General features: G+C 43.8%; 1 protein-coding gene across 1 annotated transcript; it reads right to left on the bottom strand.

Moving 5' to 3' along the window:
* Positions 1–2,910: 2,910 nt before the first annotated feature.
* Positions 2,911–23,033, bottom strand: ZNF771 (zinc finger protein 771). Its single transcript, XM_021008480.2, has 3 exons — positions 22,949–23,033; positions 22,405–22,566; positions 2,911–4,231 (listed from the first exon to the last, which is right to left on the bottom strand). The coding sequence occupies exons 2-3, from the start codon at positions 22,555–22,557 to the stop codon at positions 3,410–3,412; spliced, it is 975 nt and encodes a 324-aa protein (XP_020864139.1). The 5' UTR covers positions 22,558–22,566; positions 22,949–23,033; the 3' UTR covers positions 2,911–3,409.
* Positions 23,034–26,173: the final 3,140 nt, after the last annotated feature.

The following is a 26,173-nucleotide window of genomic DNA, read 5'->3' as shown; positions in this document are numbered from 1 at the left end:
CCAGTCTTTTTATACCTTACTCCTCAACACGGACTCTTTGATCCAGCGACAGAGTCCAGTGACCTGGCCTCCAGGCTGTTCTACAAACAAGACACTCCTCTCTCAGCTCCAGGTGTTTGCTCTGGTTGTTCCCAGGCCTAGAATGCTCTCCTTCCACTCCCAACTGTTTGCCTCCCTGGCTTCAAGTCTCGACTAAGATCCCTAAGATCCCCCCCTTCCCAGCTCTTCAGAATTTCAGTGTCTTCCCTCTGTTAATTATCTATTTCTCACTTTGTATATATTTATTTACATGTTGTCTTCCCTGTTAGATTGTGAGCTCCTTGAGGTTAGGGAGGGCCTTTTTTTGTATCCCCAGCATTTAGCACGTAGTAGGTACTTCATAAATGTTTGTTATGAGAAAGAACAGTTTATAGTCAGCATTGGGATTTGAAGCTCTGCTTGTTTTCAGCTTAGTAAGCAGGTAAGTCACTTTACCTCTGGGCCCCCATAAAACCTGGGGATTTCAGTTCCTGTGCCGTCTTGCTTCCCCAGGTAGTTGTGAACTGCAAAATGGTAAAGAAATAAAAGCTCTAGTTTAAATCAAGGGGGTGGGAAGATTAACTTGCCCAGGGGCCTCTGGGCAAATGCTTTCCAGTTCTGGATTCTGCTGGAAGTAGAACATGGCTTGGCTCAGGGGCACTTGGTCACTGCTTCCAAAAACAGGGACTCGGTCCGTGTCCAGCAGCTTCACAAGGGAAAAGGGCAAGGCCTGGAACACAGAGGGTGGCCAAGACTTCATCTCACAAGGGAACCAGGCTGTTTGTAGGTTATTGTGTCTGAGCCAAGGAAAGAGGCTGGAGAAAGTCACCAGAAGGGCTCCATTTCCTTAGTGACCACAGCAGAGGAAAGGGAGGGAGGGAGGGGGAAACCAGAGAACAGACTTCTCACAGGGGAACAGAGGAGAAGGGCTGGAATTAGTCATAGGTGGCACCCTACTTCCCTCCCTATCTCTACCAGCCATTCTTTTCATTATTCTGATTACTTGTCCTACCCTCTACCTCCAAGGCATTACTCTGGTAGCAAGGCCCAGGGCAGCCCAGCATTTGGAGCTAGAGGGACCAGGACTGAATCCCAGTTCAACCTGGGTGATGTTAGCCAAGTAATTTCATTTTTTGTTTTGCTTTTTTTTAGTGAGGTAATCAGGGTTAAGTGAATTGCCCAAGGTCACACAGCTAGTGTCAAGCACCTAAGACCACATTTGAACTCAGGTCCTCCTGACTACAAGTCTAGAGCTCTATCCACTGCGCCCCCTAGCTGCCCCAAAGTAATTTCTTTCTAATGGGGTTTCATTTACCTACCCTTTATAAAGAGAGGATTGGACTAGACACCTCTGAGGTCATTTCCAGCTCTAAATCTAAATCTGAATAAATCTAATGCTTTAAATCTGTCATCCCAAGAGGCAAGAAAATTTGGGTTTACATCCTGGTTCTTCCATTTAGCACCTGGATAGTTCTTCACCTATAAAATGGGGCCTTCATTTACATGACTGTCACAAGACCCAAATGAAAACGTGAATATAAAATATTTTGCAAACCTCTCAGCAGTCTAGGAATGCCTGTCTTGGCTTTCCTTCACCTTTCCCTTCAAGTCCTGAGTCAGGTGCCACCTTCTCCATGAAGCCTTCCCCTTTTCAGTTATCCATACATGGGCCCCTCCCCCCATGAGACAGCAAATTTTTCAACTGCAGGATCGGTGTCTTTATTGTTCAGTTGTTTCAGTCACATCCAACTCTCCGTGATCCAATTTGGGATTTTGATGATAAAGGTACTGGAGTGGTTTGCCATTCCCTTCTCCATTTAGCGTGTGTATACATGCATATATACTTGTTAAGTCATTTTCCAGTCATGTCCAACTCTCCATGACCCAATTTAGGGTTTTCTTGGCAGAGATATTGGAGTGCTTTGCCATTTCCTTCTCTAACAAATTTTACAGATGAGGAACCGAGGCAAACAGGGTTAAGTGACTTGCCCAGGCTCACACAGCTAGGAAGTATCTGAGGCCAGATTTGAAATCAGGAAGGTGAGTTTTCCTGACTTCAGGTCCAGGACTTCATGCACTGCACCACCTAGCTGTCCCAATCTGTATCTTATTTGATTCTTTTAACTCCTCCAGTACTAAATACTGGCTTTGCACAGAACAGCCGCTTACCTTGTGACTAGAACTGAACTGCACAGCCAGCCAGCTAGTACAGTGGATAAGGTTCTCGAAGGAAGACCCCAGTTCATATTATGCCCCAGGACACAGCCTAGATGTATGACCCTGTGCATACATTAACCTTTGTCTGCCCCAGTTTCCTTATCTGTAAAATGGGGGTAATAACAGCAGCTCTGTGCCAATGTTGTTGTGAGGATCAAATCAAATATCAAGTGAGATATTTGTAAAGCGTTTTTGCAAACCTTAAACACGATATAAATGGTAGCCATTATTAATATTTCCAAGTGAGACATTTCCTGAGCTGAGTGGCTCTAAAATGTTAATTCATTCATCAAACATTTGAAGCAATCTGTACTGGGGATTCAAAAATAAACAACAGATCTAGATCTCAAGAAGCTTACACTGGGGGTGGAGGGGTGAGGTCCTGTAGCTACAAAAGGATAGGAAGCAAGAGACTTAACAAAGGAAAGGCCAAACAAAGTGCTGGGTGAAATCTAGTTAGAATTTTAACCATTTTCCAGATATGTTGCACAAGGAGGGGTTCGTGGTTTCATCAGAGCTTGAGTAGGTGACCTTTAAGGTCCCTTCCAGCTTGGGGACTTTGTGATTCCATGACTCCAGACAAGGGCAGAAGGAGGGGGAGGAGGGAGAAGGAAGATGCCGAGAATCCACCCGATGTGTGGCCACCATGCTCTCCTTCAGACATACCACGAGGCATAACAGGAGGATAATACTTTATTCACGAACACAGGCCCCAGTGTGTGTAGGACGTAGGAGGGGCGGCTAGTTCCTCCAGGTGTCACAAGCCCCTGACCACCTTCTTCCCTAGGCTGGAAGCATCCCTGGGAGCCCTTGGCCCATGGGTCCCCAGTTCTTCCCTCAAGCTGGTTCCCACCTTTCTCCCTTCAATTCTACATTTGCAGAGTAAAGAGCAAGAAACTCTGTGAGAAGAAAGGGAAAGACCCAGGTAGGCAGGGTTGGAGGGCAGGGGCATATCATAACTGCTCCATTCCCTTAGAAACATTCTAGGGGCCTTCTGGAGACAGTGTGCTGCTTCTGACACTCCTCTCCTCCCAGAGTTCTCCCCGTGCAGTGGAGAGGAACCTCCTTCACTGCTCCCTCTCCCTGGGGAGTGGGGGCTTTCTCTCCTGCTCCTGCTCCTTCCCCTATCCCTTCCTAAGGGATACATGTGCCAGCCCCCCCAGTTTCTCTGTCCTCAGCTCCCCTCACACTCAGGACACCGGTCGGTTCTCTCATTGCCCCCAACTCTCCCCACACCAGATGCTAGCTTGAAGCCACGGCCACAGCCCTCACAGATATAAAGCCGCCTCCGCAAGTGGGCCCGCCGGTGCCGGATGAAGTGGGAGCTGAGGCGAAAGCGGCGGCCACACTCAGGGCAAGGGTAGGGTCGCTCGCCTGTGTGGGTACGGGCATGCTCCGCCAGGTTGGAGCGGTGACCAAAACCCCGGCCGCACACCTGGCAACGGTGGGGCTTCTCCCCGGTGTGCACCCGTCGGTGCTTGGCCAAGGCTGAGCTCTGGGCAAACCTCGTCCCACACTCGGGACAGGAGTAGGGCCGCTCCCCCGTGTGGGTACGCCTGTGCCTTGCCAAACAGGAGCTGCCCCCAAAGCCACGCCCACAGTCTGGGCAGGTGTAGGGCTTTTCCCCGGTGTGCACGCGAAGATGCTGGGCATAGTTGGAGCTCTGGGCAAAACGGCGCCCACATTGGGGGCAGGCATAGGGCTTCTCGCCTGTGTGCCGGCGTCGGTGCTGCCTCAAGTTCGAGGCGGCTGAAAAGCGCTTTTCACACTCAGGACAGGCATAGGGCCGCTCGCCCGTGTGGGTGCGGCCATGCTTGGTGAGCGCAGATTTCTGGGAGAAGCGGCGCCCACACTCTGGGCAAGGAAACGGGCGCTCGCCAGTGTGGGTGCGCGCATGTTTGGCCAGCGTGGAGCGGCGGGCGAAGGCACGGCCACATTCAGGACAGGCGTGGGGCCGGGCTGGGTCTGCTGGAGGCTCAGGGGCTGTGCCTGGGATCTGGGGGGAAGAAAACAAGGAGCGGATGAGATAGGAACCCAAGAGAGCAGCTAATCCCAATTCCCTTCATTTAGAGGAGAATCCATAACCAAACAAGGGATCAATCACAAAGAAGAGAATTTTGATTAAATAAAATAATAAAACTCCTATCAATAAAATCAAAACATCAAGAATAAGAACAGTCAAGAGGGGGAAAAAAAAATCTTTGCATCAAGCATCTCAGATAATAATCTAAATCTTTTTCTGGGGGAAGGAGTCCATACCTGTGATTCCACCAGAGTGGAAGCTCCTTCCACCAATGCAGATTGGCTGTTTGTCTATAACTCATAGTTTTAGAACTTGCCTGGGACAGAGAGAAGTTACATGACTTGCCCACACTGACACCCAGCAGGTGTCAGAGGCAAGATCTGAACCTAGGACTTCTTGACTCCAAGTTCAGCTCTCTATCTACTATACAGTGTTGCCTCTCTGATATCAAAGATATATATGGAATTGACACAAATATACAAGTTTAAGTGCCATTCCCCAATTGATAAATGGTCAAAGAATATGAAGTTTTCTTTTTTTTTTAATAAATTTTTAGTTTTCAACAATCACTTCCATAAGCTTTTAAGTTTTAAATTTTCTCCCCCTCCCTCCCCCAAATGGCATGCAATTTGATATAGATGCTCTACATATACAGAACATTTTCAAAAGAATAATTTCAAACCACCAATCAATACAAAATGCTCCAGGGAATAAGGGAAGGGAATAAGGATTTTACATAACACCTGTAACGCCCTATTGGCACAGTTGTAAATTGGTTCAGTTGTCCTACAAAATATCTGAAATTATTCAAAAGAAATCACTGCACTGTTCATGCTCTTTGACCCTGTGATTCCACTAGTGGACATATATCCTAAGGAGATCAACCATCAAAAGGTCATACCTATTCCAAAATACTTACAGCAGCACTTTTTATAGTAGCAAACAAACAAAAGAACTAGGAACAAAATAGGAGCCCGTCAATTAGAGAATGGCTGAAGAAACTGCAAGTACATGAATATAAAGGGATATTATTGCATTCAGAGATTGAATAGGAGAGCTTCAGAGAAAGTTGGCATGACTTCATCTGAACTGAAGCAGGGTGAAAAAAAGCAGAAATCAGTGAAATAGTATATACTGACTGCAATAATGTTAATGGAAACAACATGATGGCTAAACTAAGATTAAAGTCAATGATCAATATTTGTCCAACAACGAAACTTGGCTCTCTATCTGTCCTCTTTCCTGCTGTCTCTCCTCTGTGTGTGTGTGTGTGTGTTTTTACATAATCTTCCCTTCTCGCCTGATTCTCCTCCTCTCTCCCTCTATGTGTGTGTGTATCCTTCTCTCATTTCTGCCTCCCCCGTGTATGTGTGTGTGTATCCCTCTCTCCTTTCTGTCTCTCTCTGTGTATACATGTGTGTATACACACACACACACACACACACACACACACACACACACACATATCCCTCTCTCATTTCTGTCTCTCCTCCTCTCTCCTTTGTCTCCGTTTCTCCCTCTGTGTGTGTGTGTGTGTGTGTGTGTGTGTATCCTTCTCTGTCTCTCTTCCTCTCTCTCTCTCTCTGTCTGTATATGTGTGTGTGCATATACATATTTTTTCTTTATGATGACAGAAGAGTTCTATGAGAAGGGAAGAATATTGGGATATGTCCGTGGTGTAAAAAACAAAACAAAACAAAAACATTAATAGTAATAATAATAACTAGCATTTACATAGTGCTGTAAGTTTTGCAGTTATTCTCAACTGACCATCACAACAATCCTATGAGGGAGGGGTTATTATTACCCCCATTTTACAGATAAGGAAACTGAGACAGACAGCCTATAGGCTGACTTGCCCAGGGTCACCCAGCTAGATTTGAACTCAAGCCTTCCTGACTCTAGGCCCAGTTTTCTATCGACTGAGCCACTTGGCTGCCTCTGGATCCCCGTAGGGGAACTGAACCCTAGTCTCCTACATGACAGCAGGGATACTCACCACTATACTTTACTATACTTTAAAAAACAAATAAAAATAAAATAAGAGGCCCAGAGAGGTAAAGGGCTTTGTATTCTTACTTATTTGTTTCTTTTCAGACATCACGTGGCCTGCCAATGATGGAGCCAAGACTGACTCCCAGTCCAGCGCTCTTCCCCTAAAACACGTTGCTTCTTTCTTTCAAGGGCATCTGGCATCTCATGGCAAAAGCACTGTTGAGTCACAGCATTCAAAGTAAAAAGGAAAGGATGGGGAGCTCAGGAAATATTTACTTATAACAGTTAACATTAATTCAATTGAGGAAAATGAGTAAAAGAAAGAAAATTAATTAAATTTAGTTTTCAATAAGCTTAATAAAAACAGGCAAAAGGATCTCCACACATAGAGAAGAGCTCTAAAGAGCCAGGCATCCATCCAGAAACACTCAACAGTCCTTAAATAGACCTTCAAGAGCATCTGAAAAATATGCTGTTTTCCCAGGCATCACCAGAACAGGAAACAAGCAAACAAACAAAAGCAGGTTGTTAATCCAAGAGCTCCCTTCACTACAGAGAATGAAATTGCAAATGAGAAAAACAAAAGAAGGGCAAGTTGGGCCAATTTTAAAAAGGAGACCTGTAAGGAAGGAGAAGGGGCTCCACAGGGATGCCAGCAGGAAAGCCAATGCAAAGAGAGGGAGCTAAGTCTTGCCAGAAGCGGGGAGGTAATAGCCAAACACATTTTAATTACTGTACTGGTTCACATAAGCTGCACCGGTTTCCCAAATCTGACCTGTGACCTACGACAGGAGTCTTAGGATCACAGATTCAGCTGCTCAAGCATAGAACTTGGGAGTTATCTGGTCCGACCACCACGCTTTGTGAGGCCTGAGAAGGGAAAATGTTTGTCCGAGGTCTTGTGGCTAAGTCACAGGATCAAAGATTCTGAGCTGGCAGGGCCCCAAAGATCGAGTCCAACCCCCTCATTTCACAGATGAGGAAGCTGAGGTCTAAAAAGGTTGAAGTGACTTGGTTAGCCAAACAACCAGTAAGTAGCAGAGGCAAAATCTGAACCCAGGTCTTAAGCAGTGAGGTGGTACAGTGGATAGAGCACCAGACCTGAAGTCAGGAAGTTCTGTGTTTAAATCCAGCCTCAGACACTAGCTGGGTGACCCTGAGCAATTCACTTAACCCTGTTTGCCTCAGTTTCCTCATCTGTAAAATGGAGATAACAGCACTTACGTTCTAGGGTTGCTGTGAGGATCAAATGAGATAATAATTGGTTTTTTTCCTTTATTTTTTTGAGATAATAATTGTAAGCCATTTGACACAACACCTGGCATATTGTAAATGCTATATAAATGTGAGCATTACTAATGATGATGATGCCTTGCTGGTCTTTGCAATGGCAGCCAAACCAGGAAAAACAGCCTCCCTGCCAGGGGAACCATACTGGAAGGACCCAGGGTGGACCTTCCTGATACTGTTGGCAAAAGACCAAGGAAACAGATACCTCTTGCAGGCATGATCAGTGACTGCCTGAAACCCTTCACCAATTCCTTTGGAAAGACAGGAGCCTGCTGCAGAGCCCAGAAATTCTACCTCTCCTCCCAGGCTGGAGAAGTCCAATAGAGCTAGATAGGAAGGAGAGGATGCCCTGGCAGTGCCCTCCCCAAAGAGTTTGGGTCTCGTCCAGTAGCTGGCATTTGCCTCCCACTCACAGATGACCTCCAAGGTTCCCTACTCAGATCTACAGAAGCAAATATGTGGATCCCATAGGATAGTGGGGATTTCCAGGTTTTGCAACTGAGCAAGGTGTTACCCTAGGAGCAGAGTGAGGGAAGGCGTAAGAATTGCCCACCTGTGGTATCTTCCTCCTCCTACTCAGTTTAAAAAATCCCAACTTCCCACATTACTTCAACACTCCAAATTTCTCCACTTGCCTGGATTAAAACTTGTCACTGCAAGTTTAACTAGGTTTTAACCATATTTTTTGTTCATTATAAACTTAATAACACAAGATTTCTTGAAAGATACAACAGAGGACTTTGTTCCACAATCTGATGATTATTAAGTGAGGCATAAAGCAGGGAGAGATAGGCTTGCCAAGAGTGTTTGCCTCTGTCAAAGATTCTCAGTGCACAGTCTAAATGGAAGAGGAGTCTTTTTACAGATGGCAAGACCCTCCATATATTCGTATTTGCCAATGATACTGCGCTTGTTACATCAAGCTCAGGAACATTTCTGAACCTCCTAAAAGAGATCCATAATCACAGGAGTTCAGTGCAACTGTCCACATTTGACAAATCAAGTGGATGAAGAGTATCTATTGCTCACAGACATGCAGCTGGATGGACACATCATAAAGCTGGTCCATGTGAACAGGTTTCTTGGATAGACCCTTTGGATGAACTGAATTAATCAACAAACATTCATTAACCATCTACTATGTGCTAGAGCACGGTGCTTTAACCAGATCAGGAGGACAGTAAACTGGATTGAATGAGAAATTAAACTTTTTAATGATCCCAAACTCCAGATACAAAAGTCCATTTTTTAAACACCAATATTCTTCCAGGGATGCTACAGATCATGGCATGCCACAGTATCCAAAGAATTAAAGTCATGAGTCAATCGTGGGACAATGAAGAGACATGTGATAGGTGTAGCTATTACCAATATTACCAATAAAAGACTGTGCAAAAGTAGCAGCAGAAAGGATTTCATCACAGAAATGTATGTCAAAGGAGATGAGTCAGTTATATCAAGAGCAAAGAATAACCCAGACAGCCCACATGCTTTACTAGTATCTAAGCAATGTCAAGAGATTTGAAGGAAGACTCTTAGCACCTGTGGAAGATTTACAGGAAGGACACAGGTAAGAGTCACCAAGGGCAAGAAGATACACTTGGATTGCCATCTGCACCTTTGGGAGGAATATCCATTTTCATAAAAATACAGGTCCATTTAAGGACCAAAGCAGAAATCTGATGAGATCAATATCATGAGCAGCAGTGTGAAATAGTGCACAGTGACGGGGCTGGCCCAGAAGCCAGGAAGAGTTAGGTCGCTTAACCTATGAGCTCCTTAGGCAACTGTCCAAGACTGTAAATTTCAGACAGTGCTGACCCGTACTGGGAAAGGGAGTTTTGGGAGTTTCCTCACCTGGAAATTCCAGTGAACTCACCCAGATCCAGTCCCTATCTAAAATATCATACACTTAGAGCTGGAAAGGCCCTCAGATGTGATCTCATTGGTCAAGTAATGGGTTTAACTTTGTAATGACAAAGTTAGTTTTTGTTATGATGCCTTACATTTTTGTGTTATCAAATATTTATGTATTTAAAGAAAAGTAACAGATTTCTCTCAAATAAATTAGCAGTTGAAAAAAATATAGTGATTCCAGGTAATTATTTTTCAATGTATGCCTATGCTAAATGATATTTATAAGAGCTCATGTCAATGGCAAGATAGTGGTTCTGTCACGTACAAAAGTCTAACTTAAAATCAAGAAGTCTATGAATTATCTATCACCAGACACCCCAAGAATTTGTGATAGGTGAGAAACAATCCCCCCTTGTGGCCTCCAAGATGGACAGCCTACCCACCATAGCCTCTGATATTAGCAGAGTTGGCTGTCAACAAATCACTTAAACTAGACTTTCAACTCTTAACTTTAAAGAGGCTGTGATCTGTCTCGGTGGACAGAATTCCCACATCAGCAAAATCAGAAACTTGATGAATTCAACTATTTTGAAAGCCCTTCTGAGTAACATGAAGCTTCCCACTGCTGAAAAACTCCATTTCTTTTAATACCAATATTTTTCCAATGTGGAAATCACAGAATATCATGGTCTCAGAAGAACTGAAAAAAAAACCCAAACAAACCCAGAAGTTCACTAGTATGTTGGCAGCAAATTCTCTATGAAGGATTTACAGAAAGGTACAGACAAAATACACAGGAGTGTGTTATCTCTAGCTTGCACCGGTAGAAATATATACTATAGGAACAGACATAAGTAAATTGGGGTCTATGAAATTGTTAGGTCTTTTTTCACATATTTTGATAACTATATTTCAATATAGTTATGCATTTAGCAACACAGGTCCATGACACATCATGCCCAAGACCAAGCAGAAAAAAACAAACAAAACAATCTACAGCTTAATAGGTTAGTGTTAAGAGAGTTGCCTGAGTCTCTGAAAGGTTAAGGGATCTGCCCACGTCTCAGAGAGGTCAAGTGATTTATTTGCCCACGGTTACACAGCCAGTGAGTGTTCAAGGCAGGACTTGAGGACCTTCTTCCTGATGCCAGATCCAATGCTATGTCTATTCTTGCTAAAAATATCTCTACTTTATTCTCTTCATTTTAAGGGTTTGGCCTATATTTGGCCAAATGCATTAAATGAAGGAGACAATGATGAATGAGGACTAGTTAAACAGGAATGAAAACCTAACAGAAGGGGAGTCCAGGCGGCAATGGGGATGAGGAAGGGTCTAATCTAAGCCTTGACAAATTTCATGACAGAGACCTAAAGACTCCACCCCCTTACTCTGCCCTGGTCTGGCAGGCCATATATGGTTCTGGGAGTTACCCTTTAGGAAGAACACTCATTGGCCAGAGCACATTAGAAGTGGATGACCAGGCTAGAGGGAATTAGAAGCTATGCCCCAGGATCAGTTACAGGAACTGAAGATGTTTGGCATGTTAGAAGTCTTCTTTTGTCCAGGTTAAAGAGTTCTTTTTTAAAAAAAAAAAAAAGGAAGAAAGAAAGAAAGCAAAGGCTGGATAACTACTTGTTGGGGAGGTTATAGAAAGGTTTAATATTCAGGCATGGATTGGATCAGATGGCCTCTACAGTCCTGTTTAACTGAAATTCTACAATTCTCTAACAGAACAAGGATCAAGGTAACATTTAATAGGGAGGCATAACATGTATGAGAGTAACAGATGGGAAGTGACTTGGGCTGAATATACAGGTGTCCCCAAACACAGACCACATCCCTAAAATGAGATTAAAACCCCCCCCAACATATATACATACATACGTGTATATAATATTTATCTACAGAAAGACTTAAAAGTAACACTGGCCCACACACACACACATACACACATACACACACACACACATCATATAAATTATATAATTATTTTATTTTGTTATATACAATTTATATGTATACACATATAAATTCTGAATAAACATTTTTATATAGTATACTGCATATTCAAACCAGTATAGTTTTGTCTTGATCCACATTTGTGCAATCATTTCAATGGATTAAACATTTATCAATTTCCTTCTGACAGCAGAAGACTGAGGGAGACACAAAACGTCCCTGCCCTCATAGTGCTTCCAATCTAGTTCCCATACACTGAATATAAACACACAACATACCATACACGCATAAAAAAAGTGGTAAAACAAACTGCAAGGTAAGGTCTAAAGGCTTAGGTGGTACTAACTTCAAAGAAGAGGCGGTATTTGAATTGGGCTTTATAGGATGAGTAAATATTCAGCAAGTGAAGCTGGATGGAGAAAATAATCCAGGCTAAGAGGGCAATGTGAGCTAAGGGACAGAAAGGGTGTAGGTGTGAGACAGAGAATAGTCCAATATGACTGGAGCACATAATACATGGAGGAGAATAATCTAAAATAATGCTAAAAAAAGTAGAGTGATGTCAGATTGTGAGAAGCTTTGAAAGCCAGGCAAAGGAGAAAGGATTTTGTTCACTAGGCAGTAGCAGATGACTTTCACAGGAGAGTGAAAAGACCACAGCTCTACCTAAGGAAGATTACTGTGACAACAGTCTAAAGAGGAACAGAGATTGGTAGTGAGTAACTTAGTTATTCTGCAATAACTATAATAATTCAGGGGTGTGTGTGATAAGAGTCTGAACCATGTGGTGGCATTAGGACCAGCAAGGAGGAGATGTAAGATATTGCGGAGATAGGGTTTGAGGTGAGAGATACTATGGAAGACCCGGTACCTGTATAGACATGAGAAGAAGGGAAAAAGGGAAAAAATCAAAGATAAAGCCAAAACTCTGAAAACGGCAAAGGACTGGTGTGCTACTGACCAACACAATGAAGTCAGAGGAATGAGCAGGTTTAGGAGGAAAGATGTTAAGCTAAGTTGGGGCATGGGCATGGGCAAGTGAGGCAACCTGTCGGGCATTTAATGAATGAATTCTGTCGGATGAGGAGGAATATAGCAGAAAAAGACAATGTCAACACAACAGTGGAATAAAATAAAAGGTATAAAGTACGATATCCAAGAGCTGCTGTCATGTTCAACACGGAATCCTTACAAGCCTATGGGCCTTGTTGCCAAAAACAAACACTGTGCAGAAGTGCCCTGCTCTCCACCCTCTCACTGTCTCTCACACCCCCAACGCAGGTGCAGAGGCCAATACACACCCTGAGACCTCTGAGGAGTCTCTTAGGGGGCTGGTCAGTATTTCAAGGATAGGGGCTAGACCTGGAATTTCACTGGTGTAGGAAACTCCCTCAATCAATGCCAGTCAGCATCTTTTCTTCAATATACAGTCTGAGATAGTTACGTAGGAGACTGAGACATAAAGTGACTTGCTCTGGATCATGCAGCCAATTTATGTCAGAGGCAAGACCTGAACCCAGGACTTCCTGGTTTTGAGGCCTGCTTTCTACACTACTCCACAATACCACTGATATTTCACAAGATCCCTAATTCGCATGTTGTAGGCACTCCCACTAACAATACAAATTACAACTTCTTCACGCCATCATAGATAGTCTTCATGTGTGGCTATGGCCAGAAAATTATCAACCTTTGCCAGCCAGCTAGTCTGGCCGATCTCTAGACCACGGATACACAATCTGTCGCTAGGCCTGTACTTGACGACTTTCCAGGGTAGTAGCAGAATTTTTGCACTGAACACACAGGGCCTTTAAGGACCCAGGATTACTTCCATGCCAAAATGAAACATACAAGGCGGAACTGGCAACAAAGGGGACGCTCTGGCACAACATTAAGCTCTTTCTTCTTGCTGGTGATTCTGCATCTGCTGCCTGGCCTCTTTCTGCCCAGGTGCCAGATCATGACTGCCTAACTATTTTAACTTCAGTCCTGGCTCTGATCTCTAAAATCTGCTGAGTTCTCCCTGCCATCTTGGGACTTCCCTGGACTCTAACTCTCCCAATCTGCTCTGACTTATCAATAGTTCCTATCATTCCCCATCTGGGTATCTGGTCTCCCAGTCACCTGGCCTTTCTCCTTTGGTGTCATCACCCAAGCATTAAAAATGTAGAGGGATGATGAAAAAACAACTCACATTGAAAATTGGGCTATCTTGTCACCATCCACCCTAGTCATAAGAACATAAGACTTAGATCTAGAAGACACCTTAGAGGTCACTGAGTCCAGCCCCCATCATTTGGCAGATGCTCAGAGATGAGATTTGCCTCAAGTCACATAACTATTAATTGTCTGAGGCAGTATTTAAACCAGATCTCCCTCCCTCCAAGTCACTATGTCATGCCACTTCTCAGTCTTGGTCCTGAGGCCACTGCTGCTCCTGGCTATTTGTATCCAACCTGTGGTAGAACCTTCCAAGCCCTTACAGTCCTGCAGCCACAGTCAGGCACACTGCACCTTGACCCCGACACAGTGATGTCATTTTAGTCCTTTTCAGCTACAAAGGACAATGACCTTCTCTGTAAAATGAGGAGATTAAACAAGATGCTCTCAAAGAACCCTTGCTGATCTAAAGGATGACCCAAGAAAACTAACGTGGACTGGACAGTGGGTATCAGCAAGAAATTTTAAAACAATTTTTCTGTCTAACACTGTTACTGCAGACTTCTTGATTCAAATAGATAAGCACTAATTAAGCATAAGCACTGATTATACACAAGATACTATATTCAGTGCCTGACCTCCAGGATAGGATAAAGTAATATGGGAAGGCAAACAGTAAATATATGACCATGATATTAGGGTTATGTGTGATAAGAGAAAAGAAGAAGTGTGGGCAAAATGTTAAGAGAAATTTGAGGCAGGAGAGATTGTTTTTATGAAGAAGGGGGAGAGGTGGGAGGAGAATTACAAAAGATTTCATTCATAGATGAATGGATGAGATGGTCCCTGACATGAACCTTGAGGGAAAGAAGGAAAGGATGTCTCTGTCTTTTGAAAGAGCCAGGGAGAAAGGGAGGCCATTCTAGTCATGGAGAAGAGAGATGGCAGGATATGATCAGGAATAGAAAGTTGTCCAGTTTGACTACAACGTGGAGAACACTGAGCATACCAACGGGAGATCAGGATAGAAAGGTAGATTGTGGAGAGCCTCAAATGCTAAGATCGGGCATTTCTATTTTATTCACTAGGCAATGGGGAGTCATTGAAGTGTTTTGTTTTGTTTAAGGAGGGGAGTAACATGATCTGAATGGGGAATTAGGAAGACTACTCAGATAATGGTAAACTGCAGACTGGAGAGAATGGAGGCAGGAAGACACGTTAGGAAACTAAGTTTAGGCAATTTGGCCCAACATCCCACTGCTAGGCACATACCCCAAGGAGGTCAAAGACAGAAAGAAATGGCTCATACACAACAGACTATTTAAAGCAGCATTTTTTGTAGTAGCTAGGTAGATAGACGCCCACTGACTGAGGAATGGTTAAACAAACCATAATATGGTTTGGTACAGAAACATGTCCGTGCTGTAAAAAATGACTATGAAGAATCCAGACAAGCACAGACTCATGTGAAGTGATGAAGTGAAGTAAACAGAAACATGAAACAATATACATGATAACCACAGTAATGGGACGAGAACGGGGAAAAAAAAGTGCTGTGTAATTATAATGACCAAGCTTGAACTGGAAGAAAAGATGAGAAAATGTACCTTCCTCCCTTCTTTGCAAAAGTGAGGGACTATGGGCATGCAACACTGTATATATAGTCAGTCCTGGCTGATGTGTATATTAGTTTAATTGAATTGCTTCTTTTTTTAAATTTTCTTTTGTACACTATATTATGAAGGATGGCTCTCTGGATAGAGGAGAGAGAGACATATTTGGAAAAGAAGATAATGAAAAACAGATATTTTTAGTTGTGTTTTCAGTTGTGTCCAACTCTTGGTGACCCCTTTTGGGGTTTTCTTGGCAGATACTACAGCGGTTTGCCATTTCCCTTTCCAGCCCATTTTACAGATAAGTAAACTGAAGCAAACAGGGTTAAGTGACCTGCCCTGGGTCACACAGCTGGGAAGTGTCTGAAGTCAGATTTGAACTCAGGAAGAAAAGTCTTCCAGACTCCAGGTCTGACATTCTATCCACTGCACCCCCTAGCTGCCTGCCTCCCCCAAAAAAACCCAGGTGATATCAACAATTAAAGCAAATTTGGGCAAGAGGTCATCACAAATCTGAGTTGGAGTAGCTGAAGCTTGAGTACAAAGGAAGTATAGAGATGAAAGGTGTGGCTGTAGCTAAACTTGAACAAGACCTGGATGTGAGGCATGAGGGAGAGGGTAAGGTCAGAGATAATTTTAAGGTTTCAAGCCAGAATGGATAGGAGGATGACAGGTAGGGTATGCATGTATGGGCACATATACATGAATTCCTATATATAAAAACAGATAGAGACAGATTAGAAGAAGAGTTAAACTTTTGGGGGGGAAAGGGGAAATATAAATTACAAGTTGAATTTTAGACATGCTCAGTTTGAGGTTCCAGTGGGAACTGCTAAGTGAAGGTGTTTAGTAGGCAGATGGAACATGAGAATTCTTGGGACAGGTTGTGGAGCAGAGATACAGATTTTGGAAAAGAATATATGGCCAAAACAGAGGTTGACAGACTGGAAAAATGGAGAGATGAGGAGGAACTGAGTCATGAAGAAAAAAGAAAAAGTAATGGGAGGAGAAAGATAGTAGAGAAGGTAGAAGAACAAGAGATTATTCTTAAAGAAGGGAATTTTATAGTCCAGAATCTTAGAAATGGTTCAATTTTGAGTGATGGTATGGCCACCCTGGTGGGTAAACCTTCAGATGACAGGAAAGTGGGAAAAACAATTGAGTCAATGGAAGACGGAATCAGGATTCAAAATGTGTTGACAGGCTTGCTGGGCCAAAAATAATGAAATGAAATTTAATAGGTCTAATAGTAAAACCTTACTCTTCATAGGTTCAAGAAATAAATTATATAAGTAGAATGGAAACAACAGGGATTCCTATGAAAAAGATCTGAATATGTAAACTGACCATAAGGTCAATATTAGTCAAAGAAGTGATGAAGCTGCAAAAAAGGGTGATGTGATCTTAGGTTATGTTAATATGATGTCCAAATGAAATGAGGTGACAGTCCCACTGTACTCTGAACTGGTCACACCATAACTGAGTATGACCAGGACAAAAGGAGTTAGAGACATAGACATGCACAGGAAGCATTCAGGGAGTGCTTCTTGGAAGGAGGTCATGAACCGGGCCCTGAAGGATGGAATCCTCCATCTGAAATATTACATTCAGTTCTAGACGCCACATTTTAAGGAGTGATCCGTGGTCTAGAGAAATAAAGACACAGAGAGATAGTGCCCTGAGGACAATAGGTATTTAGAAGTATTGATGGGGAATAGTTAAACAAATTATCAAAAATGAATGCAATGGAATATTCCCATGCTATAAGAAACAACACATATGAAGAATTCAGAGAAGCATGGGAAGACTTACATGAACTGATACAAAGTGAACTAGGAAGAATAAGAAAACATACATAATGACTACAACAATGTAAACGGAAAGAATAAAGCAATGAAACTCAATGCTGTATATAATAGCAATGCTTGGCCCCAGAAAAGTATTGAGTGGATGCATTTTTCTCCCTTCATAGAGAGAGATGGAGGTGGATGACTACAGATGTTGCATAAATGGTGAGATACTATCAATGTGTTGGTTAGTTTTGCTGCATTAAAAAAAAAACCAAAAGTCTGTTACAAGAGATGGCTCAATGGGTAGGGCAAAGGAAAGGCATATATTAGTGAATGAGGGTACTGTAACAAATGGTTATCAATAAAAAGATATAAAATTATTTAAAAATAATGTGATAGATATCACACAACCAGGATAAATTCATGCTGCAGCCTTAAAAAAAGTTTGTTAAATTGAATGACAGTTATTTTTAGCATCTGAAGGGCCATTTTGTGGGAAAGGAGAATAGATCTGTTTTTGCTGGCACCAGAAGGCAGAACCAGGGCCAATTAGGGGAGGTTATAAGGAGGCAGATTTCAATTTCATATGGGCAGACATTTCTAATAGTCAAAGCTGTCGAACAATGGAATAGACTGTGCAGCAGTAAACTCCCTATCAGTGGATGTGTTTAAGCTGAAACTAGATGGCCATCTGTCAGGGACCCTAAAAAGGAAATGCCTGTGTGGGCACAGAAGGTTGGACTAGTTAAGAGGTGACAACTCTAGAGTAAAGCCTGAAACAGATTAAAATAAAAATATAACACAAAATCGATAATGTTAGTTGGTGATTTTCTAAGTCAATATGCTAAGGCATGAATCCTTTTCTATTTTGAGTCGATATCACTGGACCAGATGGCCTCTAAGGTTGAATCCAACTCTAAGTAAGAGTCTATGAATACAGTTCTTTAGCCTGGAGGAATAAAAGGAGGGAACAGTGACATAGAGCGGAAGAAGCTGTGTATTGTAAGGTGAATTACATTTTGGTTATGGGTTAGTCTAGAGGACCACTACTAGACTGTAATCTCCATGAAGGCAAGGACTATTTAATTTAAACTGTTTATCTCAGTTAGTACCATGATTTCTCTCCACACAGGAAGTACTTAATAAATGCTTGTCAAATTTGAATTCCTGTTTATGCAGTGAATATGTTGACCTCTTCCTTTGCTCTGCCTGGAAAAAGAACAATGGATCTAGAGGTACATGACCTGGGTCCAAGTTCTGGCTCTGCCACTGATTCTGTGTGACCCGTTATTCAGTCATTTCAGTCAAGTCCGACTCTTCATGACCCCATTTGGGGTTTTCTTGGAAAAGATACTGGAGTGTTTTGCTATTTCCTGCTCCAGCTCATTTTACAGATGAGGAAACTGAGGCAAATGGGTTTTTTTCTTTTTTGGTGAGGCAATTGGGGTTAAGTGACTTACCCAGAGTCATAAAGCTAATAAGTGTCAAGTATTTGGTCTGCTGCTGGATTTGAACTCAGGTCTTCCTGATTTCAGGGCTGGTGCTCTATCCACTGTACCACCTAGCTGCCCCTTTTGTTTTTCTCCAAAAAGGTCATGTTATCTTTCTGGATTATAAAGGACCATGAAATTACTGCCTAGATTTATTTTTAATATGTTATATATCTATATATGTATGTGTATATCTATCTATCTATCTATCTATCTATCTATATGTATATATATGTGTATATATATATATCACACAAACACATATGTGTATATGTATTTATCTACATGCATATATACATATGCATGTATATACACACGTGTGTGTGTATATATATATACTGAATTGCTATATGTGCCATATATATCAGACACACTGTACTTGTATGCTTGTATGTGTATCCATTTGTACATATATGCACATAGGAGGTTTTTGCTATACATTTATTTACTTTATCCTTGTTCTTATCACTGAACAAATAACAATTTCTCTTTTTAACTCAAATAGTTTTTGAAGTACTTCAACACAAGAAAGCCAATGCGCCTCTCAGTGATATAGAAATTCCTTTGGCTCTTCTCAAATATAATCACACAATTTAGCAGATTCCCTTTTTAATAGACTTATTTTTATAATACTAATCATTCTTGTTAGAACTTGAGTAATTATATATACCTTCTTGCCTAGTGTAACACAGCCTGTGTCTGAGGCCAATTTTGAACTCAGGTCTTCCTGACTCCAGGCCCAGTATTCTATCCAATTTGCCACTTAGCTGCCACTTGGGTGACCCTACTGTCCCCTCAAATCTACTACCCTTTAACTCTCCTCACACTCACAGCTAAACTCCTAGAAAAAAAGGCTGCCACTATTCACTGCTTCCCCTTTCTCGCCTCCCACTTACTTCTTAACCCCTTTCACCCTGGCTTCTGTCTCTACCACTTGACTAAACCTGCTCTCTCCAAGGTAACAGTGATCTTGATTACTAAATCCAGTGGACTTTTCTCAGCCCTCATCTTTCTGGACCTCTCTGCAGTATCTGAAGAAGAGATGTGAAGAGTATACTCCTTCTGCATATTCTCTCCTCTCTAAGTTTTGCAACATTCTTATGTTAGGGTTCTCCCAGCTATCAGACCATTCCTTCTCTGTCTTTACCCCCCCTTTCTTTTTAAAGGCAATTGGCGTTAAGTGACTTGCCCAGGGTCACGCAGCTAGTAAGTGTCAAGTGTTTGGTCTGAGGCCAATTTGAACTCGGGTCCTCCTGACTTCAGGGCTGGTGCTCTGTCTACTGCGCCACCTGCCTGCCCCTCTTCTCTGTCTTCTTTATAGGTCTATCAATCATTCAACTCTTACTCTCTAACTGTGGGTGTACACCAAAGCTCTGCCCTGGCCATCTCCTATTCTTTCTCTGTATTCTCAGCCTTGGTCTTCTCAATGTCTCTCATAAAGTCAAGCATCATTTCTATGCTGACGGCTCTTAGTCAGCAAACATTTATTAAGCATTTGCTTTGTGCCAGACAGTGTGCATAAAAGGGCAAAAATACAGTCCCTGCCCTCAAGGAGCTCACATTCTAACACGGAGACAATAAGAAAATAACTACGTACATACAAGATTTGTTCAGCCATTTCAGTAGAGTCCAACTCTTCATGACCCCATTTAGAGTCTTTTTGGCAAAGATAATGGAATGATTTGCCATTTCCTTCTGTACCTCATTTTACAGATGAGGAAACTGAGGCAAACAAGGTTAAGCGACCTGCCCAGGGTCACACAGCTAGTGAGTATCTGAGGCTAGATTTGAACTCAGGAAGGAGTCTTCCTGACTCCAGGCCTGGCTCTCTGTGCACTACGGTACCACACAGCTACCCCATATACAAAATATATACAATGTAAATGGAAGGTAATCTCAACAGGGAAGGCACTACCAGGGATAGGGAGGACCAAGAAAGGCCTCTTGAAGAAAGTGGGACTTGAGCTGAGTCTTAAAGGAAGACAGGCCTGGGGTCAGTTACTAAAAATGTACATTCAAGGGAGGGAATGTAATCCTGTCTAGAGGGAGCTAGATGATGCATTAGATACAGTGTTGGGCCTGGAACAGGAAGACCTGAGTTCAAATCCAGCCACAAACACTGTGTTGACCCGTGGCAAGTCACTTAGCTTCCATTTGCCTCAGTTTCCTCATTTGCAAAAGGATAATAGCACCTAACAGCCAGGGTTGTTGAAAGGATCCAAATGAGATAATATTTGTCAGGTGCTTAGCACAGTGGCTGACACGTAGTAGGCACTATATAGATGCTTCCTTCTTTCCTATATATCTGGCCCTCCTCTCTCTGCTGAGCTTGTCTTCCATCTCCAAATGCCTGCTTGACCTCTCCACCTGGACATCCCATAAGCATCTCAAACTCAGTACGTATAGAACATATTCACCTAAATTCACCTCTCCTCATTTCCCTGATTCAGTTTAGGACACTACCATTCTCATAATCACAGGGATTCACAGACAAGGAATCACTCTCTCTAACCCTATATATCCAATCAACTGCCAGAGCCTGTCAATTCCATTTCCTTGACATCACTCAGATCTGCCTCCTTCTCTCTACTCACACCAATCACCCTAGTTTAGGCTCTCATCATCTCTTACAGGGACTACTACAAGAGCCTCAACTGTTCTCCCTGCCTCCAGTCTCTTCAATTCAACCTCCACCCAGCTGCCAAAATGATATTGCAGGTCTGACCATGTCCCTCCTCCTCAAGAAGCTGCAGTGGCTCCCTACTGCCTCTAGGATAAAACAACCCTTTCTGTTTTGGCACTTAAGAGTCCTTTACAGTACCTACCTGTAGTAGGTGTTTAATAAATGTTTGTTGATTATTACCAAGTTCTATCCCCTCTCTGAATCTCAATTTCCTCCACAGAGGGTCAGGTTAAATGATCTCTAAACATCCCTTTCAGAAATGACTTTTTAAGATAATATCCATTTTTCAAGGCCTAGTTCATAGTCTGCCTTCTCCAGGAAACTCCCCTGAATTGCCACCTCACACCATCTCCAATGCATTTTGCTCTGATTGTCTCTACTTTACAATTAGCACTTTGTGATGTGTGTATTCTTTTGTTCTTTAGTTATTTCACACCTCTGTTCAAGAAACATTTATTAAGAGCCTTCAGGATACAAAATATTATTATGCTGGACAGTGGGGAAAATACAAAGTTTAGGTAAGAAACAGTTCCTACCCTCAGCAGCACCCAGTCTAGTAGGGAATAAGAGAGATGACTATGACATTCAAAAATACATGGTAAATGCTTCAGAGACTTGGAAACAAAGTGTTTCATTTGTCTGTCTTGAATCCCCAAAAGACCATTAGCAGTATCCCCTTCCCCCCATCTCAGGACATCAGTATGTCTTATCTTTCTTGCCTCCAGTTTAGTTTCAGAAACTCAGTATCAGTAACTCCTCACTCCTGGCCCTTATCACACACTCCCTCATGGTAGCCAAGTCCTTCTGGTCTCTCCCACAATGCTCAGTGAGGGCACAGGCAAATGGTAGAGACTCAAATACTTGCAGACTGACCTTCCCCCTAGGGCAAAGCATGATGAATAGTCCCTGTGCTGACTACAGCAAGCGAGACTGGGGTTAGACTACAGAATAAGATTCCAGTGTCAGAGTTAATAGGTTTTAAGCCCCTGGTGTGAGGGAGGCCAGCCAAGACAGTTGGCCTGGGCCCGAAGATTCAAAATCAGTCACAAATTAAGTCAAGCCTAAAAGATGTGGCTAATAGGCAAACAAGAACCTGGTTGAACTCTGCCAATTCCACACTCCTCCCCCAATCATTCTGCCCAGTGGGGTACCCAGACAACATCTCATTAGTCTCTTGGCCATCCTGTTGTGGAGTAAAGAGCCACATAAGAATATGGAGGCAGGGAGGATACAAAGACCCCTGGAAGGGGGGATGGCCAGGCCTGCAGCCTGGTGAGGCGGAGAAGGGGTGTGTGCAGGAAGACCTACCTCCTTGCCATCCATTGGAATCTTCAGCTTGACCACTTCATATTTCTCCTCACCCTCTTCTTCCTCGCCCTTCACCAGCAGCACCATCTCTTCTTGCATTTCTCTCTCTTCCTCCTCTTCCTCCTCCTCCTCTTCCTCCTGCTCTCCCGGCATGGCCAGCCCCTGAGAGGCAGAGGACAGGGGGCCCGACATTCAAAAGCAAGAACCCACCAAGATTCCCCTCCCCCAGCTCTCAGGCCCTCTCTCGCTGTCCCCTCCCCCTGGCCCATTCTCCTCCCCGTGGCCCCCCTCTCCTCCAGCTCCGGACTCACTCCAGGCCTCTCCCCCTTCTCCCCTCTCTCCGAAGACCCTCCCTCCTAGGGCCTCCCCTCCCCCAGGGCTGAGTCACCCCTCCCCCGTCCTTCTCCCCTCCTTCCCCGCCCCTCTCCAAGCTTCCCCGCTCTGCTTCCCCCGGCCAGCGAAGGGTCCGCCCCAAGCCCCCGGAAGCCGGGCTGCCAGACGCGGCCAAGGCCAAGGCCAAGGTACAGGGGGGCGGGGGACTCACCGAGCCGCCGCCCACTGCTGCTACTGCGCGGGGTACCCCGACGTCCGGGCGCACGCGAGGCCGCGGCTGCAGCAGCAGCGGAGAATCTGCGAGCGGTAGGGGCAGGGGGCCTGGGGCCGGGGGCTGGGGGCGGTGCCGGGGGAGCGTGCCGCCGATTGGCCGAAGCGCCAGGGCCCCGCCTCCTCCGGCCCCGCCCCTCCTCGCGGAGGAGGGAGGAGCGCGCGAGCCAGCCCCGGAGCGGACCAGGGCGTCCCCGCCCCCTCCTCCTCTTCCTTCTCCTCCTCCAATGAGCCCTCCCTGGCGCGGGACCGCCCAGCGGCTCGGACGCTGGGGCTCAGATCGCAGCTTCACCTGGGGTTTCCCCCACGTCGCGTCCCCGCCAAAGTCGGGTCGCAGTCCCGCGAACCTGCCCTCCCGCTGCACTCCGCAGCGGTCCCAGTGGCCCACGGGACGACGTGCTACTGGAAAGGACTGGACTGGCTGACCTAGCTCTGCCCCAAACTACCCTTATGACCTTGGGCAAGTCACTTCCCACCCTGTAAAATGAGGGTATGGAACTACACAGATGGCTTCTGAGGTTCCCCTTCTAGCTCTGACATTCCGTGACTGGGACACTGCCCCCCACGAGGACCGGGGACATTTCTGCCTCTTGCCCTCAATTACACAGCACCATCCCTCCTTTTCCCAACTGCAACCCTCCTTTCCTCAGTTCCACCCCTTATTTTTTCCACCACTGTCCCCCCTTTCCTCAGCTTCAGCCCTCCTTTCCCTTCTTCCATCACTCCTTTCCCCTCTCCATCCTTCCTCTTTCCTCTTCCTCTCACCTTTCTCTAGCTCCATCCCTTCTTTCCCCTTCTTTCCCCTTTCCCCTCCTACATCCCTCTAAGCCCTACACCTCCTTCAAGGTTCCAACTCTTAGGGCTTGTATTTCTTCCTCTGAACTCACTCCCCCATTGTTTCTTTTACTTATTTGGCAGCTGCAACATTATATCATGTGATGTCATAAAAAGATTTATGGGCACAGAGCCAGGAAGACCGAATATGTCTGAAGAATATGTCTGAAAATTGACCGTGTGACCTTAAGCTAGTAGTTACCTACTCCCTCAGATCTTTTAGTTTCCCATCTGTAAAATTTTCCATCTGTAAAATGCAGGTAATTGTTCTTGCTTTGTCTTGTAAGGAGCAAATAGGTGTGTGTTGTGTATCATAGTTGTCCCTGTATGTCACATACCTATAACCTTAAAGTTTACTCTGAGGACTAGTAGTATATCTTGTCAAAGTCTTGTATCTCACTAGCTGCTTAGCACAGTCCTCTGCACCCACCAGGTGCTTAATGAATACTTATTGAAAAATAAATATTGCAAAATTACAAAGAACAAGCTTAGTCCCAAGGAGGAGGTGTGAGAAGACTTCCCTTCATTACTTTGGGGATGGACTTGGCCCATGGATGTGGAACATTACATATGTTGTCAGATTTTTTCAATGTATTGATCATTTTTGCTAATTTTTTTCTCTTCCCTTTTTTCTTTTGAAAAAAAATTCTTTGTTATATGGAATGGCTCTTTGGAAATAGAAAGGTATTTAGAGGGAAATTTGTTGTTCAGTAGTTTCGGTCAAGTCTGATTCTTTGTGACCTCATTTGTGGTTTTCTTGGCAAAGATTCTAGGGTGGTTTTGATGGGGTGCTTAGGTGCTTGTGTTTGGGTGCTTGTGCTTGGACCCCAGTTTCTCCCTAGCCTCAGAAACACTATCCCTGACAGTTTCTCCCCAGCCCAAGGACACTGTGCCTAGCAATTACTCATGAGTGGGCCCCAGCAAGACCCTTATCTCTCTCCTTGGTGCAGTTACAAACAGCACCTGAAGGATTTATTAGTTTGAACTGGCTTTGCACTGGGTCATAAAGACATTCTTACCCACTGGGTTATCTATACTACCACCCTACCTCATTATCTACATCCTGGGCTCCTCATTAACTGTGTTCTAGATTTAAGACATATGTATACTCCCTACATCTATCTTGTCAAACAAGACACTGATTGGTGGCAGACTGGACAACTCTCAGTTACCCCTGACCTCTAGTTAACTTAGTGATGTAGCAGGCCTAAAACCACACCTCCATGTGGCCCCCTTGTGGGCTTTTCCCAGTGAACTCTGGGTAAACTGCCTGAACAGTAGGTACAAGAAGTGCATGTTCTTTTAAGAACTGACCACTCCTCAACCACTCCCTAATCCCACCCTGAATCACCTAGTTAGCGTATTTGGCACATGTTTTATTGTATTTTATCCTATATAAACTTTAACTGTACCACTCTAAGATTACAGGATCCTTAAAAATCCTTGCCCCTGAAAAGCATAACAATAAACTTTTTGCCAGCTTGACATATAGAATGCTTGAGTCTGTGAATTCATTCCAGATGACTCTGTCCTATACTCTAGTCTTTGAAAGGTCACAACCTCTTAGACCACAACATTTATCCATTTCCTTCTCCAGCTCATTTTACAGATGCGGTTAAGTGACTTGCCCAGGGTCACACAGCTAGTAAAGTATCTGAGGCCAGATTTGAACTCAGGAAGCTGGGTCTTCCTGACTTCAGGCCAAGGGGGGGAAATTTAGGCTGCATAAAAAACAAAAGGTTTCTATAAAAGTTTATTTAAAAAAATAAATACTCTTTGAATTTGAGAATAAATTTCAATTTCATAGAGTGAAAGATCTTGAAAACTGGAATTGTGATATTTCCCCAACTATATTGTAGGGTCCTCTAGGTCAATAGACCTCCAAGCAGAGATCAGATTGGGGACTCGGTAACTTTGTAAATTGTGGAGATTCTTGACCTAGACTGAAGTGAAGGTAGTTTGGGGTTACATTCACCTGCTGCCTCTCTTTCCCCAGAATCAATCAAGAGTTAAATGCAAGGGATGAAGTTCTAGAAGCCTCGGTTCTCTGGCTCTAGGTCATCTTCAGGTCAAGTCCAGCCAGGGTCAGGCCAGCAGTCAGGCGTGTGTGTGTGTGTGTGTGTGTGTGTGTGTGTGTGTGTGTGTGTGTGTGTGTGTGTGTTTTGTTGGAGGGATGGAGAAACCTCTAATGACATGTGTAGCACTTTTTATTCATTCTCTAGGCCAAGGAAGGAAATATATTTTCGGTAACTGAGTGATTTACTAGAAACTAGAGATGAAATACTAAAAACTTAACAAAGATGAGTAGTTGGCTTTTAAGCATTTGAGAATT

This window comes from Phascolarctos cinereus, unplaced genomic scaffold (assembly GCF_003287225.1).
Source record: "Phascolarctos cinereus isolate Bilbo 61053 unplaced genomic scaffold, phaCin_HiC Scaffold_4;HRSCAF=312, whole genome shotgun sequence".
NCBI lineage: Eukaryota > Metazoa > Chordata > Mammalia > Diprotodontia > Phascolarctidae > Phascolarctos > Phascolarctos cinereus.
The sequence above is the reverse complement of the archived record's forward strand: the minus strand, read 5'-3'. Positions and strand labels throughout refer to the sequence as shown.

Excerpts from the sequence above, each read along its gene's own strand:
- ZNF771 (XM_021008480.2), bottom strand. The coding sequence starts at position 22,557 with ATGCCGGGAGAGCAGGAGGAAGAGGAGGAGGAGGAAGAGGAGGAAGAG. Across the intron at positions 4,232-22,404 it reads TTCCAATGGATGGCAAGGAG|ATCCCAGGCACAGCCCCTGA; the intron begins GTAGGTCTTCCT and ends TCTTCCCCCCAG.